We start from the raw sequence: 24457 nt of genomic DNA, 5'->3' as shown, positions 1-24457 counted from the left end.
TCTCAACTTCATCCCATATTACCAGCACATACTACACTATATTTGGCTCTTGGTGTCCCTATCTTTATGCTGAATATCTAATACATGCTGTCCACCATCACCAAACGGATCGCGCAGTATCGTTCTAGATCTGCAATCGAGAAGATTTTATATTACTGAAGAATAAAGGACTTTTTGCCATCTAATTGTTGCCAAGGGCCTCATTTTAACTAGAACTGTCCCGCTCTATGTATATGCAGAGGCCACTGTGACTGGAAAGATCTGGGTAGGCTAGGCAGAACTGTTAACCAGCACCCTTTTCAACAAGGAATTGGCCATTCAAAGGTACACAAAGGTTTGGCTGGTCAATTTAAATAAATAAAAAAGTTGCCAACTGGCCAAAACTACTGGACATTCAACAATTGGGTGACCAAGGGAAATAACCAGTGGCAATATTTGTGGAATTCCTGTAAACAAGCGCATTTTTAGGAAGTAGAAGTTGTCCTAGCAATTAAAAGCCACCAGCTGCCATTAAACTGACAGCTTTCTTAATTAATCATTTGCTAGCTAATTGATCATCAGCTAGTAACCTTCATTGCTAGAATGGCTTCCACTTCAATAGTTGGTGGAGATTTGCAATTAGTTTCCTCTTATCACTGTGGTGGCACCATTAGTGACTAGCATAATGTGTCAGCATAATGTGTCACTAAAGTCTCAGGACATTAAATGCATTTTGAAATGCAACGTTTTTTTATGCTTTGTAAGTACTGTGTTAGAGGCACCCTAATGAATCTAATAACTGACTAGTATATGAAGGAGTATACAGATCTTACCTCTTTAAGGACAAACCACAGAGGTAAGTATACTTTTTCAGTGATAGTGCTACACTGGGGCATGCTGGGGTCCTGGCTTCCTCTGAAAATCACTGTGCTACTCAATCTGCCTGCTTCCATGAATCAGGAAGTAGAGACTGCAGATTTATTTTAGGATTTGCATCAGCTGTAACAAAGAAATGTTTTTTTTTTTTGTTTAACGGTTATTATGCTGTTGTGTATCTTTTAGAGCAGAGAGGGGTCCTGAGTTCAGGTCCACTTTAAATTACTAAGCATTTGCTTGTAATCCCCTACTGTGCATTACTCACAACTTGCAATACTGACTTCTAATTGTATTGTCCAAACTTCTCAATAAAGCCTGCTTATTTTTATTTTTTTTTTGTAAAAAAAAAAAATGTTACCTGGGATATATCGGCGGGCACAACTAATTACACATGCAGGAAGAGGGGCCAGGAAAACAATGCTAGTTAAATATGGACTTTAAGTTCTGCAGACTGTGATCTAAAATGAAAATAACCTTTAATAATGTTACATTACAAAAAAGTCTTGTGCACATCTCACAGCACTTTTAAAAACAAGGGTGAAATTTCACCTTATTGTCCTTTCGAAAAGGAAGATTTGTTTGACATAGAGCTGAGTGAATGGGCATAGGTCTGCCTTAAATTGCTTCTGCCGTCACCTTACTGGAGACAGGAAGGGCTAAACTAGACCTGCCAGAGGATATTGGCAAGGCAGCTGTCTCTCGTCCTGCCCTGCAGTAACTCCTTTCACTGCATTCAGAGTGGGTCTTGCTGACTTTCCATTATTTATGCCCTTGCGATGAATCCGCTGCTGAGAAATCCCAGTAAATCTCTAGACACAATTGCCAAAGAGCTGATAATTGCTACATAGTTAGTCTCTTGTCTCCAAGTGGCCAAGTAAAGTGGCACCGCTGTGATTTTCTTCAGTTCGCCGCTAGCCCGCTACCTGTCGGCTTGATTAGCCACATTTTCTGACAGGAAACAGAACAGTGCGCACATACTGATGCTGCTTTTAATTCATGACAATCCTATTAAATAAGATTTATGTGCAATGACAATGAGGATTGTTGCTATGAAAAATAATTCCCACCACAGCAGGCCTGTTATCAGCCAGATAAGGAGCTGAAGTCTAGAAATCTATTGTCAGCCATGCTTGGATTTGAAGGATACTCATAGCTGATAATCGTGTTTTTTTTTTTTAAATAATCCTATCAGTGTTGAAAATGGAATGTGCAATCTTGATGAAATATTTATAGCGTGTATTTTACAAGCATTTAGACCGATGTATGGTCCCATGTTGGCTAATCTTCATTTTGACTTATCTTTTACAAAATATATCAAGCAAAGTAGAAAATGCTACAAAAATCCATTCTTCTTTCCACAGGATAAAATATTCGCTTGACACTGTGCATTTTCACTGTTATCCTAGATTATTCAACTATGTAATCCAATGTAACTGTATTACCACTGTATACAGTACAATGATATACAATCAGCTAAAACATGTCTAATAAGAATGAATACGCTAAACTGTTCAAAAGTAAGCATCTGATTGGGTGCTGGCAGAAGGGGTCCGGTATCTGACTGGAGGAGCATCACTGCACCTTTGTATATTGCACTATTAAAGGACAACTGTAGAGAGAGGTAAGTGGAGGCTACCATATTTATTTCCTTTTAAGCAATATCAGTTGCCTGGCTATACTGCTGATCCTCTGCCTCTAATACACTAAGGCATAGACCCTGAACAAGCATGCAGCAGTTCTGTGTTCCAATTTCCGAGTAGTTTTTTTTGGTTTCTCTGATTTTTTGCATTCTCTGATTTTCCAAATGCTTCTGAGTTGACTCTGAAGTCTCTGATTGGTCCAATGCTTCCGATTTCTGTGATTGGCCTAAAATAACCGAGTTTCTGTAATGCAGTATTTCCACAGAAATCCAATTTCCATGTTCCGATTTCAGAGTTTTGATCAGAAATGTGGATTTTCTATGCGAAATGCAGAAATTTCCATTCCACGAAATCCGAATGAGAAGCCCTAGTCCCATTACCTAATCTGTTTAATGTTTGCACATTAGTTTGAGGTACTAACATGTTTATACATGAAGTCCTCTTTCAGACGGGCATCTGAAGGAGGTGAATTAAGCCGCTCTTGTGCACCAGCTGGTATCATGCTAATGCTAATGGCGATTGATGGGCAGCCCCCCATAGAGTCAAACACGAGCATGGCCACAGCCGTGCTCAGGCGTGGAACAAAAGCACTGTGTGCCAAGTGCTGACACCTGTGGTTTTGTAGCTGCTGCCACTCAGTTGCATTTATATTGCACCCAAATAGCGCTTGTGGGCAGCAAACGGGAGACTGAACTGTTTGACAAGCGCGCAGTTGCACTGTCCGTCTCAAAGAGGCCTTACGTACTCACTAATTAATTATAAAATGTTAACAGAAATAAAAGTAAATGCACTACTAGATTTCTTAAGCATAGAAAAAAAGGCAAAATTAAAGTTTTATTGGTGTGAATAAGTGGAATATGTTCCTTACATACAAATCTCCATGGACGCAGGAAAGGGAAGCTGGGCCAACAAATAAAAGCAACTAGCTATGTTGATTGAAGAGAACCCGAGGCGGTAAAATAACATTAAAAAAAAACACACTACCTGATTCGGGGGATAGCCTGATCAGGTAGCATAGATTCCTACCATAGATTCCTCCCTACCACTCCTTCTCTTCGTAAATGCCAAGTTTAATTTTGTTTAAAAAAAAAGGCTGTGACCCTGGGGTCATGATGTTGCAGCTCTTTGAGTCTCATCACCCAAGGAATCATGTACCAATCCCTGCTGGGTGACAGGGATCTCACACAGATCCCCCAGTGTGTACAGGGCTTAAGACTGTGTTAGCCTAGAGGTTGTGATGAGAGTTGAGTGATCCTGTGCCTTAAATTTCATGGCTTTCTACCATACATGTCTATACAGTGATACATTGTAGTGTGCCATAGTTGTTAGCAACTGAATTGCATAACATTCGCAGCAATATTGCATATGCCATATCCCTTTCTATCATCTACATTATGGGTTCACATCTTAAGATGACTTTCCTGTTACTTTACTTTCTGACAATATTCATTTGCCAAGAAGTCAGTATATTTGCTTAGTAAAAAGAAAGCCCTGGAGATTTCATCAGATGCCTTTGACTAGTCAGAGAAGGTCAAACTCTGTCTGGCAGGAGAATTTCTGAGAGTGATGCTATCAGTAACAAGTAACCATGCATACAGATGGAGGGGGCATGGATACCTACAGAGGAAGGGAGTTTGCATACATACACAGCACATGGCACCAACAGATGCTACCCTAAAATCTGGGGAAAAAACAACATGCCTTTGACAAGTGTCATAGAGCTAATAATCTAGTTAAATTGTTTAATTTTACTTTTGCAGGATTCATCTGGAATTTTATAAACAGTCAGGTTTATTTAGTTGGCATAAGACTTTTTAGTAAAGTAAAGTTTTTAAATTTACTTAACAGGTCCTCTTTTAAGAGAGTCATGGCACAATGGCTGCAGTTTATATACAGATTCAGTGGCTCATGTAGAATAAATATTTAATGCAAGCTGAGCAGAAATGTTGGCTGCTCGTTAGTTGAGATTATTTCAATTTGAGGGAAATGCAACCAATGTGTACAAGACCCATGCACATGCAATTGCATTGGCTAGTACATGCTCAGTTGCAGTTTTTCACTGTAATCATTGAATCCACCATCACATCATCAATAACTGTTTGATTCGGCGCATGATCCATACTGGAGAGGCTTAGACTGCAGTACATCACCCGGTCAGCTGAAAGAATAATTCCCTGCAGGTCCTCTTCACTCAAAGATGTGAAATGAGAGTGCCTAAGATTGCCCTTTCACCCATTTCACTCTATTTCCAACATCTCCCTTCAGAAGTAAGATACCGGTTAGTAGTTACAAAAACTTCCAGGCCCAGTAACATCTTCTTCCCTCACGTGGTTGCCCTAATTTTTTTCCCAAGATCTTTTTTATTTTGTCAAACATTTCGATTTGGAAGTCAGTCAAAACAATTAACAAGACCAAGAGCAATAGAAGAAAATCAAATAAAACCGCAAAATATTTTTGAAGACAACATCCTCGAACTCCCTTCCCAATCCTCCCTTTCCAATTACCCGCACATCCCCTGTTCCACTGTGCTTTGTGTAAAATTAAGCCAAATTGACTGCCTAAAGAAATGATCAAAAAGTAATAGTAAAATGGTGTGTCCCCAAGGAACCTTTTAGCTTTTCCCGATAATACCCAGGTCAGGACTGGGACGGATTATTGCGGAAACCTCACTGATAAAAAATTACGGACATAAAACACTTTCTTGGCAGAAAATGGCTACCGAGAGCAAGAAAGAGATACAAAGGATCAATAGTTCATAGATTTTAGCTCTGGCATACTTCAATGAATGGGTCATTGAGCAGAAAAAATAAAACAGTAAAAACATAAAAATTAGATTTAAACAGAAAATAAAACTGATAGATGCAATTGTTTATCTCATCACTTTATGTTCACCCAGTGTTTCCTTTCATCTGGGTTTATGTTATAAAATAATTATCATTATGACACACAGAACCACAACTACAAAAGTCAGTAGCTCTGACCTGTGTAACACTCTGTTGACTCCCTCTCTTACAATCTAGTGACCCTCTGTAACGATCGGTGTAACACAGAGAGGATCTGATTACCGGTGATCTGCAGTATCACCGAGAATACAGATATATACCCGATTATTGATGATCTGCAGTATCACAGATAATCAGATATATCTCTAACCTCTGGACACCTGAGTAATATGAGTGTTTGGTGCAACAGTAATACTTTGAGGAGAGCCCCCGTATAGAGGGTGCAAGGCAGTAAGGTATACTGCCCTAAGAACAGGCTCCTTCCAACGGCCTGAGGCTCCCCAAAGGGAGGAGTCAGGCTGAGAGTGGGAAGGACCAGAGTGTGAGTGACACCAATGGTGGAGTGTCACTGACAGATCTGTGAGCTATCTCTAAACAGAGGAGATAGTTCTCGAGGTCGGACAAGCCAGGTCGGCAACAGACAGACAGATCAGATACAGAAGGAAGAGACTGATACGGAATCTTAAGGCAGGCAAGGTTTGGCAGCGGAGTATCAGAAATAGCGAAGTACCAAATCAGAGGTCAGAAGAGAGGTCAGGAAAAGCAGAAGGTCATAACAAATATTTTACAATTGTCTAGTCTAAAGGTGTGAGCTCCTTGATCATCAACACCCTGGAACTAGTCTGAAGATATAACAGGATGGTAAAGCTAATTCCTAGTCTTGGGTGTGAGCTCCGTAGTCATCAACACCCTATAACTAGTCTGAAGATATAACAGGATGGTAAAGCTAATTCCTAGTCTTGGGTGTGAGCTCCGTAGTCATCAACACCCTGGAACTAGTCTGAAGAATAACACAGATAATACACAGTATTCCTAATCTGGGGTGTGAGGTCCGTGATCATCAACACCCTGGAACTGGTCTAAAGAATAACACAGAATCTGACAAAAAGGTCTGAGTGCACCTAGTATATATAGCAAGGCGCTCTCCAGCGCCTCCCCTAAGTGCTGGACCAATGGGAAGTGGTGGAATTGTCAGCTGACCGGCTTGGTCAGCTGACTCCCTTCTGGCTGTCATAAAAGTTCTGCCTCTCAGCGCGCGCGCGCGTCCTTCTGAACCAGTGTGGACTATCAGTCCAAGCCACACCAGACCTGTGCTGCAAACCATCCACTGTGCTGAACGCGGAACCAGCCGCACCGCTATCAGAGCATGCGGCGGTTCCTCCGTGTTCAGCCACACTGCCAGATGTAGGCCTATGCGTGTAACCTGCCGCGTCGGACGCGGAATCCGCCGCCTTGTTCTCTGGACATGCGGCGGTTTCTCCGCGTTCAGATGCAGGTCCATGCGCGCAATCTGCCGTGTCGGACGCGGAATCAGCCGCCTTGCTCTGAGCACCCGCGGCGGCTTTTCCGCGTTTTCTCACACCCTAACACTTTCTGGGTCACTGGCATCTCACCTAATGTCTTACAGCTAGAACCAGCTGCAGCTGTTAGGCCTTTAAGCTATTTCCTCCCATGACAATCCTCACAGGGATGCCAGTCACTGTCCCCTCTACCTCCTCTTCTAACAGCTCTGGCACCAGATCTCACACATCTCTATCTCTTGGGCACAGCTTGGGGACCTTTAGATGCCTGGACCATCTGAATTACAGGGCCATGTTACCTGCCAATGTCTAAAAAGAATGGCCCATAATTGTACATTTTTCTTTGTTCCTGGTGGTGGTGGGGATAATATTGATGGCGCATATTTGAGCATTGGTGACCCCATACAGTTTTGGGTAAAAAGGTTTGAAATCTGGCAGTGGTCACAAACAATAGTTCATGACTGTCAGACAGTGGATAATGAAAATTGCCTCACTTTTGTAAAAATGAACAAGAGATGTGTTACTAGAAACTGTAAAGGTCCCTACCCACACCTCGACCTTTGCAGCAACTTATCTCTAATCTGCAAGAATGCAGACAGTATCTTAATTGTATGTAACAGAGTGCCATAGAGAAATTGGTAGGGGACTCTTGGGGTTAGACCCTTTTGTGAGAACTTTAATAAGCATAGGCACTCTCTGCATACGGCTTGTATGTTTTTCCCATATCTGTGTGGGTTTCCTCCCAGGGGCTCCGGTATTCTCCCACACCCCAAAACTATACAGATAAGTAAATTGGCATCCCCCTAATTTAGCCCTAGACTATGAAAGGCATATGACTGTAGAGATGTCGCGAACCTCCAATTTTCGGTTCGCGAACCCCGTTCATGAACCTTCGCGGAAGGTTCGGTTCGCGGAAAAGTTTGCGAATCGCAATAGACTTCAATGGGGATGCGAACTTTGAAAAATAGAAAAAATTATGCTGGTCACAAAAGTGATGGAAAAGATGTTTCAAGGGGTCTAACACCTGGAGGGGGGCATGGCGGAGTGGGATACATGCCCAAAGTCCCAGGGAAAAATCTGGATGTGACGCAAAGCAGTGTTTTAAGGGCAGAAATAACATTGAATGCTAAATTGCAGGCGTAAAGTGCTTTAAAACATCTTGCATGTGTATACATCAATCAGGGAGTGTAATTAGAGTTCTGCTTCACACTGACGCACCAAACTTACTGTGTAACGCACCACAAACAGCTGTTTGCGTAGTGACGGCCGTGCTGGACTGATGCGCAACATGGCCAGAGTGCAGGCCGTGGCAGTTTTCCAGCCCATATGGTCGCCGGGCTGTGGTAGCTCAATGATAGAACAACAGTGACTGTCCAGCTGATCAAATTTGGTCTGTCCACAATGAAGCAACGACCTTATTATCTTCTTGTATGTAGGTAGGCATAGGTAGGAGTCCCAGTATAGGTAGGTAGGCATAGGTAGGAGTCCCAGTATAGGTAGGTAGGTAGGTGCCTCAGTAGTTAGCTAGGCATAGGTAGGAGACCCAGTATAGGTAGGTAGGCATAGGTAGGTCCCCTAGTATAGGTAGGTAGGTAGGTGTCCCCGTATAGGTAAGTAGGTGCCCCAGTAGTTAGGTAGGCATAGGTAGGTGCCCCAGTATAGATAGTTAGGCAGGGCCTGGCTGGCACAGTAACAACAATTACCAAGGTCCAGCTGCAACAGATAGGGCTGTATAATGTCAGTGAGCAACACACGCAAAAAAAAACACGTCAGGAAAACATTATCTCTCAAAAGAGCTGTTGAGGGGTGCTATTTTAGCAATAACAATCAGCCAGGAGCAAGCCAAGAGCCTAACTAATCTTTCCCTAGGAGAACAAGTCTGCAGCAGCTCTCCCTAGTCTGTCTCTAGCAGGCACACGAGTGAGTGTAATGGCCGGCAAGCCTGCCTTATATAAGGGGGGGGGGGGGGGGCTTCAGGGCTTAGTGTAGCCTGAATGGATACAATGTGCCTGCTGACTGTGATGCAGGTTAAAGTTGACCCTCATAGTGCATTATGGGGTGAATTGAACTTCCGCAAAAGTTCGCCAACCACCGAAGTTCGCCTGCAACCGTTCGCCGGCGAACCATTCGGCTTATCTCTATATGACTGTGGTATGGATTAGAATTATGAGCTCATCTGAAAGACAGTTGGTGACAAGACTATGTACTCTGTAAAGCACTGCAGAAAATGTCAGAGATACATAGATACTAGATAATAATTTAAAAATAGTAATAAATGCTACAGTACAGAACACAAACTATTTTCCTAATAATCCTTCCAAGGTTTTTATACTATACGTACCTTACAGTTATAATATTTAGATGTATTATCTAGATGCTGTTGTTGTCAGCAAAGTCACTGTGCAGCCATTGCTGGCCTCCCACGTTGCTGGGCCCTCTACATCTACTACAGTTATGTCCTAGTCCCAGTGGTATCACAACAGGAGTTTAGGCATATCCTCTTACAGTAACTATATCTAATCAAAACAAAATTAAAACTAAGAGCCCTCATGGAAGATTTGTGGAAATACTCATAAGAAGAAAGTGTCAGCAAAATTAGAGTTGCATAGCCATTGCACAATGCTGGAGCAAAAATGAACAGTGACAAAGTTAAACATATGTAAATGTGACATAGACAAACTTTAGTGTTATATTGCAAAGTACATAAAGCGGAAAGGCCACAATCATCTATGTAAACTGAGTGCTCATGAATGTCTACTGCTACATGTGTGCACTGGTAGTAAAATCATACACAAAACTGTAACTGCTCCAATGTGATGTGATACGCTTGTACAGTAGAATCCCTTTATAGTAAATTCCAAGGGACCAGGAAAAGTAGTTTACTATATCAGAAGTGTACTATATCAGAATTGGTCTTCCATTGTATATTTATACAGACGCATTTGCTGGGTCCTGAGGATTGAGTTTACTATATCCAGAGTTTTACTATATCAGAGTTTACTATAATGAGATTCTACTGTAAAGTGTAGCAGCAAAAAAGGGCGCTGGCGGCTAATGGACGGTTTGGGCGCTGCCATAGACTCTAATGCATTTAGCACTAACACAGTGTCCAAAGCAGAGAAAAGGGTACGGTATAAATATTGTTTTCAACATTAGAACATATTTGAAATATGTTATTGTTTTAGAAACTTGCAACATTATAGTTTTTGTCAGTTTATTTCATTTGTATGTACAGATTTTACTTTATCAAAAATATTATCGTTTCTATGTGTGTAAGGGTGTTTGTGCAGGTGGGTGGTTAAGGTCAGGTACCACCGGGGGGTGGTTAGGGTTAGGCAGCACAAGGGGGCTTGTTAGGGTTAGACACCACCGGGGGGGTTAGGCACCTCCAGGGGGGTTAGTGTTAGGCACCACCAGGGGGTGGTTAGGGTTAGACACCACCGGGGGGTTAAGGTTAGGCACCATGGGGGGGGGGGGGGTTAGGGTTAGGCACCACCAGGGGGGGGGGTTAGGGGTAGGTACCACCGGGGGGGTTAGGGTTAGGTACCACCGAGGGGGTTATGGTTAGGCACCACCAGGGGGGTTAGTGTTAGGCACCACCAGGGGGTGGTTAGGGCTAGACACCACCGGGGGGGTTAGGGTTAGGCACCACCGGTGGGGGGGGGGGTTTAGGGTTAGGCACCACCAGGGGGGGTTAGGGGTAGGTACCACCGGGGGGGGGTTAGGGTTAGGTACCACCGAGGGGGTTAGGGTTAGGCACCACTGGGGATTGTGGTTAGGGTTTGGCCCCACCAGGGCGGTGGTTAGGGTTAGGCACCACCAGGGGGAGTTAGGGGTAGGTACCACCGGGGGGGGGGGGGGTTAGGGTTAGGCACCACTGGGGATTGTGGTTAGGGTTTGGCCCCACCAGGGGGGTGGTTAGGGTTAGGCACCACCAGGGGGGTTAGGGGTAGGTACCACCGGGGGGGGGGGTTAGGGTTAGGCACCACTGGGGATTGTGGTTAGGGTTTGGCCCCACCAGGGGGGTGGTTAGGGTTAGGCACCACGGGGGGAGGGGGGGGGGTTATGTTTAGACACCACCAGGGGAGGGTTCTGTGTGAGAGTAGGGTTAAGTTAAGCTGTATCCTTGAATTATGTAACGGTTGTTTAAAGTAAATGTCTTTTCGTTTTGATTTCCCGTCTGTTTTAAAACGATATTTATCATTAACTCATTTCAATAACAATATTTATCGTTACTGAGATTTCGCTATCCACCTGTGGCAATTTGTTATCCAGCCGCGCCCTTTTTTCTGCACCCCCTTTTTTCACGCACATGTTGTAAAGTAATCATACAAAAGAATAAAAAAGGAATTTCATCTGTAGTATTTGCATGATCTTCTTGTATCATAAAACAAAAACAACATAGCAGCATACCTTTGACTGTCCAGACATGGTCAGGGCTTTCTTGTAGTAGCTGATGGCCTGATCCAGATTGCCCAGGCAAAAATATGTTGCACCCAGGCCTTCACAGACATGACACTGCCTCATAGGATCATCTGTCAATACACACATAATTTTTTTGAAAGCAGCAGTAGTAGTATTGTCCTTAGTTTAAAAGACCACTGTCACGAAAATATTAAAATGTAAACATACACAGATAAGATGTATGTAAGTTTCAGAGTAAAATGAGCCATAAATGACTTTTCTCTAATGTTGCTGTCACTTACAGTAAGTAGTAGAAATCCGACAGAACTGGCAGGTTTTGGGCTAGTCCATCACTCATGGGGGATTCTAAGGGTTTTCTTTATTTTCAAAAGCATTTAATCAATGTCATTTGCTCTGCCATCAACCCCAGCACCACTGGACCCCGCCAAGTTGTCTCCCCCCATTGCTCCCGGGCCCCCATTCAAATATAGTAGCATTAATCACCGACTCGCTGTTCCGGCGGGTGGCAGATGCACCCTCCCTGCACTCTTAGCCACGGTGTCTGCCTCTTCTGTATCTGGCGAATGTTTACACATGACACGCACCGTACCGGACAGAGAAGAGGCAGACAGCGTGGATGAAGAGTGCATGGACGGTGCAGCCGCCGCCTACCAGGACAGCCAGTGAGTGATAGATGCTGCTACACTGAGGGGGCCTCAGGGAGCAGTGGGGTAATGACCAATGGGGGGTTAGGGGGGTCCCCACTTCACTTTGCCCCTGGACCCCTTAAACTGGCCCTACATACTTTTATTTGTCAGCTGTGTGTGCTCACATACTTTTTATTAGTTAAAAAGAGATTGTTTTATTTACATCTCCCTTTTCCAATCTGATACATGTTATTGCAGCCTGTAAAAGATTATTATTGTTTTCTTAAACCATTGTCTTAGCATAAGGATGCTGTACATAGTATTAGATGCACAGAATTCAGATTCCAGTCTTATGTATTTAGTCATGGTGTAAGAGAATCAGAAATTAATCAAAAGTAAGTATTCACTATATTAATATTGAATTTCCATGCTGCCCTGCACTCTAGGAAAGTATATGAGAAAATACTGATTGTCTTTCAAAGTTAGGATGCCTGCTGTCCAGCTACAATAGTAAGATCAGAAATGGGGGGGAATACAGTGAATATGCCGCAAGCCATTGCAGGATGCATTTGAACAGCTGGGCTGAAAGATGGCTCATGCTGCTCTGCTTTGCAGTCTGTACTGTGGATGTCTTACTCTACACATTCCGAAGGGAGATCCACAATCATTTACTATTGATCTGAGGCGGTATGAAGTTGTATCTGTTGAGTATTGCTCAGCCTGCTGACTGTTACTGAATAAAAATTGCGTTAGACCTAGAAAGCTTTATTTCAAAGTCTTTGTTTTAGTTTTCTCTGAAACTGTGCGGTACACGAAGACAATTGCATGTGACACTTGTGATATTAATAGATTTCGTTTACTTGCCAATGGCAAAAGCTTTGCTGTCATTTAAAGACCTATCAGGTTAGGCTTCATTCATTTCACAGAACAATGGCAAGCCTCAGGAGTCCGCAATAACATACTGTATCTGGGGATATTAGTACCTAGGGCAAGCACTGAAATTGCACCCCAGGGGATGACAAGGCAGCAACTTGATGTGGGCATGTCCAATTTAAAGTGTGTCATGGCCAGTAAAAGGTGTGGTGAAAGATCAGTCATACAGTGACAAATCAAGTCAGTGTATACAAGTCATCTTAATAACAATTAGGCAGCAGCATTATCACCCAAATAACAACTAGGCAAAAAATTAAGCTGGCATTTTTCTGAAATAACATAATTAGGCATAAATAGAAGAGATCAGCAGCATCACGTAGATGTATTTAAGCTCTTTATTGCATAAAGATAAAGCCCAGGAACAGCGACAGACGCTGTTTCGGAGAAAAACTCCTTCCTCAAGCTGTATAGGCTCACTCAAAAGAGATAACAACCACAATGGCATTTATATACAGTTTCAATAAGGTCACATGGACACGCCATATCAGCTTAGCACACGGATACCCTCACTAGGGTGCCTATTGACTGTGGTATAACATAATTAGGCAGCATGTTCCAATGTAAGACCAGACCACCCATGACAGAACCCAGTAATTGACAGCATCCCATGACAGACTCCAGTGACAAACAGCACCTCATGACAGCCCCTTACTAATACGCAGCACTCCAGTAAAAATACCAGTTCTACTGTTCCGTACTCTCCAGCTAGCTGTCTCTGTGGCTGAGATAGGATGACTGCACTGCCATGTCCTGATACTCTTCAGCCCAGCCAGCATTTATTTGCAATGCTTGCCATCTCCCAGTTTCCAACCCTTCCACTCAGGTCTATTGTGATTGGATAATGGGTGTGGAGGAAGCTGAGAGATGCTATGCAGCCAATTTGAACACTGACTGGGCTGAAGAGTACTGAGACATGAGTGCAGTCACCTGGCCCCAGCCACAGTAAGTGCGACTAGGGGGTTCAAAGCTATGGGAAGTACGCCAGCGCTCTGTCTTTTTTCAATTCATCACACATTTGCCATTTTTTCTCTGCCCACATTTCTGCATGACTTCTTTAAAGGTTAGCCAAGTATTGGTTTCTAAGTTAAAAATATGACCCAGCACAGTTATATCTCTGCCTGCCCACTTTAAGTAATTGTCATGCAGTGTACCAAGAAAAAAAGCTGGGATTGCCTTCCAGGGATATATACTTTGATATTCGCCAGGGGAGTTTGGAGATTTTTTTTTACCTCTCTTTAAGCCACTAAGGTGTCTTTGAACAAAATACTATGTTTTATGAGGAGAGGCAGAGACGATCAACTAGTGTGGATTATACCTGTCAACTCCCATGGCTGTGCAATATGGTGCTATAGGGGTATATTGGACAATTCAGCCGTAACCGCTATCAAGTATCGGACATGCCTAAAAAGACATAATAAATTATATTTTATTGGGTTCATTTTAATTAATATATAATAACTAGATCAATTCAGATGTAGTTAGCCAATATCTGTATTGTGCACTGATCCATAACTTATATTTGTCTTAAGTACAGTTATGTATGAATTCTGTAAAAACAAGGGGACAAGAGAGCGCTCCAATGGTGCGTGAATTCTTTATTGTAAACAAACACGCATAAAAAAATTGAACTTACAGTGTATGTGCAAGTAATGCACATGTAAGGGGCCACCAGCGAGTCCCTTCCGCCTCCTGGGCCTGGCCAGGGCTAACAGGGTCCGTGCGTGATCTTTAGTCTCGACCCGAAGAAGGCGTGGCTAAGCGCCGAAACGCGTTGTGACGTCAGACGGCTTGCCGTGAGGCGTCTGAGCCAGTGGTTGTCCCCCTCTTCACTTGCTAAAGATCACGCACGGACCCTGTTAGCCCTGGCCAGGCTCAGGAGGAGGAAGGGACTCGCTGGTGGCCTCTTACATGTGCATCACTTGCACATACACTGTAAGTGCAATTTTTTATGCGTGTTTGTTTACAATAAAGAGTTAATGCACCATTGGAGTGCTCCCTTGTCCCCTTGTATTTACACTACTAGATCTCTGGCACCACCCAGCAGAGGGAGCAGAGCCGTGGGCGAGCTACTCATCTAAAGGGCCATAACTAGTAAAAGCTAGCGCCGGGTTAATAACTTTTTGTAATGTATGAATTCTGGTCAGGGTTAAAAATGTAAACCGACCAAGGCAGGGGAAAAGACTTTTGTAAACCTGTAGGAATTTTCTGCATTTCTGCAAAAATGTTTTCCAAAGGTGTGGAATTGATATTTACCTGATTTAGGAAGTCTGATTCAATGAACAATACATATAACATTTCATGAACAGAAACATTGTGTTCCTCTAGGATAATAGCCTCTGAAAAGCAGAGTAATTGCAGTCAAGTTATATATATATATATATATATATATATATATATATATATATATATATATATATATACAGGGGCGTAGCAATAGGGGTTCCAGAGGTTGCAACCGCATCAGGGCCCTTGGGCCAGAGGGGCCCTCCCTCAATGGCAGTATTAGCTCTCTATTGGTCCTGTGCTCATAATAATCACTTCTATAGATATTTGGAATAGTAGTTATCATTAACAAACTGTTCCCCATCCCCTTCTTGCACCTCTGACACTGTAGTTGCCATTGGCAGGTTTTGGTGCGCCGTATCAATTATTATGTATAGAGTAATTAGGGGGGCCCAATGTAAAACTTGCATCGGGGCCCACAGCTCCTACGCCACTGTATATTTATATATACTGTATATTCAATGGTTTCCATTCATAAACATGCACATGAGATCTCTCATATTGTTATAAAAACTGAGATAATCGTCCTTGGACTGTATTTTTAACTTTTTTTGCAGCTAGTGAAAATCCATTTTCCAGGAGGAAAACTACTGCATGTTGAAAGTAATCTCCCTCAGAGAAAAGAATAGTTTATTTTTACCTGCATCCACAAATGCTTGAAGCGCCTGAAGGTAATAGAATTCTGCTAAGTCATAGTTCTTGAGCTGACTGTAGGCAAAAGCCAAGTTACACAGACACTGTCCCTGTGCGTTCCTTTCTCCCAGAGACCCTGCAATACATCAAAAGATTAATACTGTGAAAGGGCCAGTGGATAAAAACAGACTGGATTTCAAAAAGCAGAGATATAGAAAATAAAATAAATTGGGATTAATATTGTGAATTTATATATTGCTGATATTGTCCATAGCACACACTTTACAGAGTTCAGAGGAGCTCATACACTAATACCTAACATAGTCAGTCTAGTGTCACTCTCATAGTCTAATGGTGGTCATACATGGTACAATTTTTTCATCCAATCTTACCATTTCTATGTAATATAAGGGAACTGCCTAAATTATCCATTCAGTTTATTCACTTCATTTACCCTTATACTACATAGAAATGGTAAGATTGGATGAAAAAAATTGTACCATGTATGGCCATCATCATACTACATAGAAATGGTAAGATTGGATGAAAAAATTGTACCATGTATGGCCACCATAAGAGTGCTCACACAAACTTGGGGAAACATACAATTTCCATGCAGATAGTGTCCTGGACCAGAGATGAACCAGGGGCCCAGCAGAATATTAACCAATATTCCACACACTGCTATAGGTTATATTAAAGCAGCAACACTTACTCAATTCTATTACAATTATATGGGCAAAAGACTAATGAATATAAATTGCCCAGTATGTCCAGAAAGCCATTAGATCAAGTCACAAAATGGCAAAAAAGGCACCAGTCTCTAATCACAGTAGTATTCTTAGTGTAGACTTAAATTCACAAAAGGATAATGAATCCCAGCTATAAGATGTTCAATGAGGATTCATCACTATTGATATTAAGGGGATCATTTTACCTATCTGTGTATATGTACAGAAATACACACACAGTCCATGGAAATCCAAGCCAATGAAAACATAATACATAGTTTGATAGTGTATACTACTATGAGAACATCCAGGTGAACCAGACGAACATGACTTGGACAATGCCTGAAAGCTGCATCCTTTAATAAATTATATTATTGAATCTGCTGACATGTTTCGGACCACACAGATGCCTAATCTTAGCTAATGAATGCAAACATTTAAAGGACCACTATCGCGAAAAAAGTAGGCAGTTAAAATGTGACAGATGACAGGCTTTGGGCCAGTCTATCTTTTTAAGGGGGATTCTCAGGGCTTTCTTTGTTTTCAACAGCATTTCCTGAACAACAATTGCTAAAGGCCCATACACACGTCGGATTTCCGCGAACGACGGGTCGTTTGAACGTCCCGTCGTTCCGTCATTCGCCCGCTAAATCGGGCGTGTGTACAGACTATCGTTCGTTTGATAAGAGTGGGTTTAATCTAACTGACATAATAGTGTGCAAGTGATTAGGGAGGCTCGCTTGTATCTTGCTATTTTGCCAGTTAAACTGCTGTTCAGGAAATGCTGTTGAAAACAAAGCAAACCCTTGAAATACCCTATGAGGAGATGGATAGTCCCAAAACCTGTCGGTTCTGTCAGATTTTAAATGCCTACTTTTTTTTTCGCGATAGTGGTCCTTTAAGTACATTTAATTCTCTCACAAATTTTCTCTCACATATGTCATTCATCCATATCATTCATATTAATTCCATTTGTTCTATCTTAGAACATTTTGTTGCAACTAGCTTGATAACTCAGAATGTTTTTTTAAAACAGCATCGCACCCCCTTTAACTGATGACATTGGTGAGCCACTATGTTTGCTGAAAGTATAATTAATCTGAAGATGTAATCCATCCTGAGCTCACGTACTGAATTTAAGGCAACCTCCTAACCCCCCTTCATTAGTAGCAATAGCAAATCCAAGCTTGCAGATATCATTTATTTTTGATCAGGGCAAATTCTAACAGCAACCATATTGAGTATTGTAAATGATTATTATTACATCTAGAAGTGAATTCTCTGAATGAAAAGTCCATTATGTAACTTGGCTTTCCTGAAGCTCAGCAGCGATCCATACAGTCTTCAAACTTTTATTGCCTGTCTAGATTCACCTTATCAGGTGGAGGTAAAATAAAAGAAAGAAACTGCTGCACTCTCACCCCGTCATGAGGTGCCAGACTCAAGAAACAGCAAAATGTAAGCTTGAAAGTAGTATCCGCACTCTCCAACAGGTGAAATGCAAACAATTTTATTGAGTGACAACAAGACAGAGTAAAAAGGCAATGTTCTTACTCATAACCCAACAATACAGACATCTGCTCCCACTTTTATACATTGAGACACACCCACCACAGGTGTGTCTCTCCGAGAGCTTGAGCAATCTTAAAGAGACATATCAAATATAAGTACAAAAGGTAATAATCCACCAGCATTAAAACAATATTTATTATATAAATAGTAAAGGGAATGCGGATAGAGATAAAAGAGCATGGTCAATAAATTAGATTCAAATCCCACCTAGCATTCAAACCATCTGGTGGGCGGGTTTCTAACCTCAAAATCCAATAAGCTTCCCTAAGCAACATTATTATTATTTATTGGATTTATATAGTGCTAACATATTATGCAGCGCTGTACAATGCATAAGATTACAGACAATGATAACAGGGATGACCGACGACACAATACAGGTAGTGAGCAATAAGATACAATAACACAATAAAGGTAATAAGCAATAAGCTACACAACACAATACAGGTAGTAAAACAATGCCAGATCATACACTGGAGTAGTAGTCCCAGTAGTACAAGTTCACATTACTCTGGGTAGAGTGTACATGTACAATCAAGTATGATACACAAGGAGGGAGGGCCCTACCAAAGGCTTACAATCTAGAGTGAGGGGGTGGCGACACGAAAAGAGGGGGAGGATGTATCGAGAGGTTCTCGGCAGAGAGAGTTAGGGCAGTGTTTAGGTGGGGGAGGCCTCCTTGAAGAGGTGAGTTTTGAGGGCTTGTTTGAAGGTGTTGAAAGAGGGAGCAAGCATGATGGGCAGTGAGAGAGATTTCCACAGGATAGGGGTAGCTCTAGTGAAGTCCTGCAGTCGAGCATGGGAGTGTGAGATGCGTGGGGTAGTTAGGAAGAGGTTGTTGGAGGAGCCAATTGGGCGGGCAGGTGTGTATCTGCTGACCAGGTCGAGATGTAGGTCGGGCAGGACTCGTGTATAGATTTGTAGGCCAAACATAGAATTTTGAAACTGTTTCTGAAGCATATTGGAAGCCAGTGAAGGGATTTGCATAAGGGAGTCATGGAGATGGAGTAGGGGATGAGTATATTAGTCTGGCTGCTGCGTTCATGATGGATTGTAGGGGGCGATGCGGTTCAGAGGAAGGCTTGATAGAGGGTGTTTCAGTAGTCCAGGCGGGAGATGATGATTGCATAGACAAGGAGTTTGGCTGTGTCTGGGGTCAGGAAGGGCCGGATCTTGGAGATGTTGCATAAATAGCCCAGGCAGTGGGCTTGTATGGTTGGGCGGATGATTGTACTGTTGACAGTGACATACATGTCCTTGTGGGGTGAGACTGCACGAGGTGGGAAGATTAGGAGATTAGCAACAACCTGTAATATACATCGCCCCCCTAGGTGGGTGTGCAACCCTCTCAATTAGCAGGTGGAGGCCTTACAATTGAACATCCCACCTACATCTTGTGAACTACAAGTCCCACATTGCCATGTAGTCACATCGAAAGGGATTTAACATGAACAATGCAAAGCAAACTGGAGCAAAAGGACAACAATGTTGGATATATGAATCCGGGGACACTATGCAAGTACTGCAAAGCTGGGGCACAATATTAGGTGCACGAGAAGACTAGGATCACTATGGGGGAGGGGGGTATAGGAAAGCTAGAATGCATTGCATGGACCCAGGAAGCTGGAAACCACTATGGCAGTGCTGGGAACCAGGGCACTCTTCTGAGGTTGAGTAGGAAGTTGGGTCATACCCTTGGACACTTTGTTTTGGAGGAAAGTCTGATTCTCCAACCATCTAGGCAGAGCAAATATTCATCCCTCCATCCCCATGAACTTAGACAACATCAGTATAGATTGCAAGGAAGGAAAAATATAAGAACCAAAATGAACCATGAAACATAGGGACAATGAGTGAATTAACAAACAAAGAAAAGCTACTGATCACAAGAAATTCATGAACAATGGATTACATTTACACACAAAAAAGGTAAGAATGTTAAAGTTGTATGAAGCTCTGCATTTCTTCTTTGCTCAGAAGTATTATTTACAACATAAAACTTATTACCCAAAAATGGTAGCAGAACAGCATTCAAAACAGTTAAACACAGCACTTTCCTCTTCAGTGGAAAGCAAGTTGCTGAAGACGAAGAGGCATTTACATAATCTTTTGTTTACATTTTTTGGCAGCTACAAATAGTAAACATTACCAGCAATGCTGAAACTGAGCTACACACATAGTAGAAGCAGTGAGAGCTGAGAAGTGAACTCTAGATAGACTTTAATATACAAGTACAGCAGCTATGCAATACAAGGCAATAAAAGGCAATTGTAGCTTTCAGAGCAGAAAAACTGTAGCTTGGTAACTTGAAATATGTAAACAGACAATATTACTTGTGTACCAAAAATATAATAGCTATATGGGTAATGAAAAGTAGGAAAGCACATTTTTATTGAATGTTATGTCAGAGTTTAATACCCCTTTTAAAAGTAATAAAATCCCCCCATATAGATACCTTCTAAGGTAGATGAGGGCTGTGCAATTACAATAGATAATAATATATAATAATATTTATATGCCCAGGAAAAAGTGGCAGTTGACAGTAATAAATACGTAACAATAATTAGATAGGAACTTATAAGTAAAAATAATGATTGGTTTAGCGAAAAATATAAATGAAAATTGATTCCCAAATAAATAAATAGTACACTAGCTAAAAAGGTGCTTAAATAATAAATACAATATAAAGAGATAAATACAATAAGATGCTGGGTGCTGACGATTACTGTAGAAAGTAATTGCCAGCACCCACCCATAGGCACAGGCAGACAGCTTTTTGACCATTTGTTAGGTTTGAGTGCTGCAGGTCCCTGGAAAATAGACCTGTCGCCACTCTGCAAGCTGCAGAGTTGCTGTTCTGGTGAGGAATTTGCATCCACTTGTCATGCAAATTGCTTAGCTGCTTCCTCTGATGGCTTGCAGTATAAATACCATTTCCTCCCAGAATTCCTTGCTGGTCATGATGGTTTGTTCTTGCTAACTTACCTGGAGTCTCACTCTCAGCCCTTTGCTTACTGTTTGCTAATATTGCTATCTTAGAGTAGTTCCTTGGGAGTGCCCTAGCATTACTGTTAGCATAGTCAGGTTGTTTGATACCTGTATTGCTTTGTACTGTCTATCTGTTGCGATTGTCTTGTCGCCAGCGGCGGTCGACAAGAAATTGTTCTGTCTGTTGGGATCGCATTCGCCCTAGCGGTAGAGGCGGTGGTTCCTTCTGTACTCTGTCTGGGAGTGTAGCCAGAGCAGCGGTTGCTACTGGTTGTTCCATCTGTCTGTCTGTTTGGATCGCATTCGCCCTAGCGGTAGAGGCGGTGGTTAAGGGCACTGCCTTTGACATGGGAGACCAGGGTTCAAATCCCAGCCAGGGCCAGAATCTACTTAGGGATGTTTAGATGCTGTAAATGGGCAAAAGAATAAATTAAGTAAAAAAGAATATGCAAAGGTGTTTTTCAAGATTTAAATAAATATGATGATATAATGATAAATATAATTAGTATATTTGACAGAGGGATTACACCATTACCATCACGAGCACCATAGCCCTTACCCCCTATTGTTTACTTGTACACCCAACTCTTTTATGCCATCTCCATGAAGCAATTTTTCATATGGTATGCTTTATGATATGCAATATATTGATATGCAAATTTGTAACTGCAGAATTTACTATAGCATAATGTACTGTCTCTTGTCTACAGTTTTGTCCCCATGTTTATTGCCTGATGAAGCGGGCTAGACCTGTGAAACGCGTTGCACTTTTTTGGGTACTATTTAATAAATGTGATTGCTGCTATTCAGACAGTCTTTCGTGTCGGCTTTATGGAGGTAAGTCCACCACTTCCTCCCAGCAAATTTTAAAGTTTTTATCCGCTTTTATCCTGCTGGTGCCTCTGTTCTCCTACTGCTATATCGTGTCCATCCCTGGTGGAGGGGTGATCTACCCCCTTTCGCATCTACAGAGAGTGACTTCTTATCCCTGAGTGAGGACAGGTCTAATCTCCTCACCTACCTATACAGTGGTTGCCTTTGTGGTAACCCATGTTTGTGAGTAAAATTTGCTCACGCTAACCTTTACTTCATTTATGCTTAACATACTACACTATATTGGGCTCTCGGTTTCTCTACACTTTATCTCCCTGCAATCCTTGCTTGGCCGGTTCTACTACAGAACAAGCGAACATACACGCTGATAGCAGCCTGATCATGAATTTAATCGAGGACAGATCCGTTCCACCGAGATGATCTGCTGGCCCAGTTTAAACGAACTCCGGCTATTCCCACCGAACCAGACACCAGCCTAGTCGACAGTACCCCTCCAGCCCCATTTGTCGACCTCAAACTCATCTTCCAGAAACTGGAATCTGCACTCCAAGATGAGTTCTTCCACCTAGCAGACATTGCTATGCAGCAGACATACATTGATGAAAAGTTCTCACCCGATGGGATACGAATAAAAACTCTCACGGCCTTCCCTAAGGATCTTACCTTCAGTGCAGATTGGTACATTTACCTTGAAGTCTGCACTGCTGGTAAGATGGAGAGGATCGTAGCTAAAAGAAAAACCTTAATCAGTGAATTACAGCCCATTATAAATGAATGTAGGGAATTCCTACTTAACCATAAAAATAGTGATCAATATCACCCTCTTATGTCAAATCTCACCTCTAGAGTTAAACGCTTCGAACTTGACACCATAGAGTCAAAACTTAAAAAACTGAACAGGGACCGTCTAGCGTATGCTGAGCACTGGGAGAAGGAACGCAAGCCACGTCCCGCCCCCGCTGCGCAGCCGATGGGCCCCAATCAACCACCTCCACCACCACCCCCACTTATGAGTCTCAATATTCCCCCACCCACATATAGGTTCCCACCCTTCCCACCACCTCCCATTCTACTCACTGGCGTATCCAGACGGGGGTTCTGGATGTATGGAACACCCCCCTGAGACTCCTGTACCTTTAAAAAAAATTCCCTGAAATCGCTGAAGCAGACAAGCTGCTAAATATACAGAGGCTTGCCTGCAGGGTCTGTGGGAAAAACTCAGCTCTTTCCCTATTGTAAAGACTGCATGTAGACAGCTACATAAGGTATTTCATAGGTTGAAAAGTTTTTGACAGTCCCTAAACTCCAGGAGGGCAGCTTGTGTGAGAGGCTGACCATCCCTTACATCAGCCTTTCTCAACCTTTCTACCATGGAGGAACCCTGTAAATAACTTTTGGATTTCAAGGAACCCTTGCAAACAATTTTTTGGTCTTGAGGAACCCCTACATTTATTTTTCAGGAGGCATGGTCTTTAAATAGGTTAGGCTGCTAATTTCACTATCTCCTATTACACTGCCACTCATTATACTGTCTCCTGACCCCCCAATTTAGTGCTTCTTGTTACAGTACCACCTATTATAGTGTGCTCTATTATACTTCCCCCACGATGGGGTAAAATGCCAAGGAACCCCTGCAGAGTCCTCAAGGAACCCTGGGGTTCCAGGGAACCCTGGTTGAGAAAGCCTGCCTTACATTCTCCACACCCATATGGACAGTATACCTATATCCTTCCCCTATTCCCACAACCCCCCCCCCCCCCCCCCACCACCACCACCATGTTGTTAATGTTTTGTTTTTGCTTTGACAATGCTAAATATATTTGGTCCTGCCAATAAAGCTTTTTTGGATTTGGCTGGCAGGGACAGGAGACACAGTACATGCAAGTAGCCTGTGTGATGTGGGACTGCAATACAGATAGGCTATCTGCTCTATCTCAGTCTCTCCACTCCACCAGGGGGGCAATCTCCCCCCAGGCCCCCTTTCATTCAGTGATTTAGGGCTGGTGTCTGGTGTATTCAAGTTTGTTGTTGTAAGGCAATGCAAAATACTAGGCTAGTTGATAAAACTGCAATTAAAGGGCAGGCAAGCTGGTATATATATATACAGCATGATGCAGAGCTTGCCTGGAGGGCACGTGGGCAAAAATCTGTCTCTCCCCTATGTCATAATGACTGCATCTTGATAAACAAGATGACATTTTTTTGACAGTCCCTAGACTCCAGGAGGGCTGCTTCCTGACTTGTGTGAGAGACTGGCAGGGACAGGAGTCCTATTACAGGCAAGTAGCCTTTGTGTGATGTGGGACTGCAATACAGATAATGCTCCATCTCAGGCTATTATCAATTTCTCTCCACTCCTCCTCTCTCTGGGCTAGTGCACGCCAAAATCACAATAGCAATCGCTAGCAATTAGTGAGTGCGATTTTCAGAGCGATTTCTGAATGAATCACTCAAAAAAATGCTGCATGCGGTATACCTGCGATTTTGAAAAAATCACAACGCTGCTGTGGGAACACCCACATAGGGTAACATTAGCCAAGCGCTTTTCAAATCAATGTTGATTTGAAAAACGCTCAGAAGCCCTCTTTGTGTGCACCAGCCCTCCCTCATTCACCTTTGTTTCCCTCTTCCCCT

General features: G+C 42.5%; 1 protein-coding gene across 4 annotated transcripts in view; it reads right to left on the bottom strand.

The window, feature by feature from the left end:
• LOC137561267 (tetratricopeptide repeat protein 24-like) overlaps positions 1-24457 on the bottom strand; it is a 178474-nt gene that overhangs the window by 131843 nt on the left and 22174 nt on the right. For all 4 annotated transcript variants that reach the window (XM_068272525.1, XM_068272527.1, XM_068272528.1 and 1 more), the window contains exons 4-5: positions 15706-15834; positions 11212-11333 (exon numbers count right to left, since the gene is read on the bottom strand). In XM_068272525.1, the coding sequence (XP_068128626.1) occupies positions 11212-11333; positions 15706-15834 (251 nt within the window). The remainder of the gene's footprint in view (positions 1-11211; positions 11334-15705; positions 15835-24457) is intronic.

Source organism: Hyperolius riggenbachi, chromosome 3 (genome assembly GCF_040937935.1).
Source record: "Hyperolius riggenbachi isolate aHypRig1 chromosome 3, aHypRig1.pri, whole genome shotgun sequence".
In the NCBI taxonomy this organism is placed as follows: Eukaryota; Metazoa; Chordata; class Amphibia; order Anura; family Hyperoliidae; genus Hyperolius; species Hyperolius riggenbachi.
The sequence above is the reverse complement of the archived record's forward strand: the minus strand, read 5'-3'. Positions and strand labels throughout refer to the sequence as shown.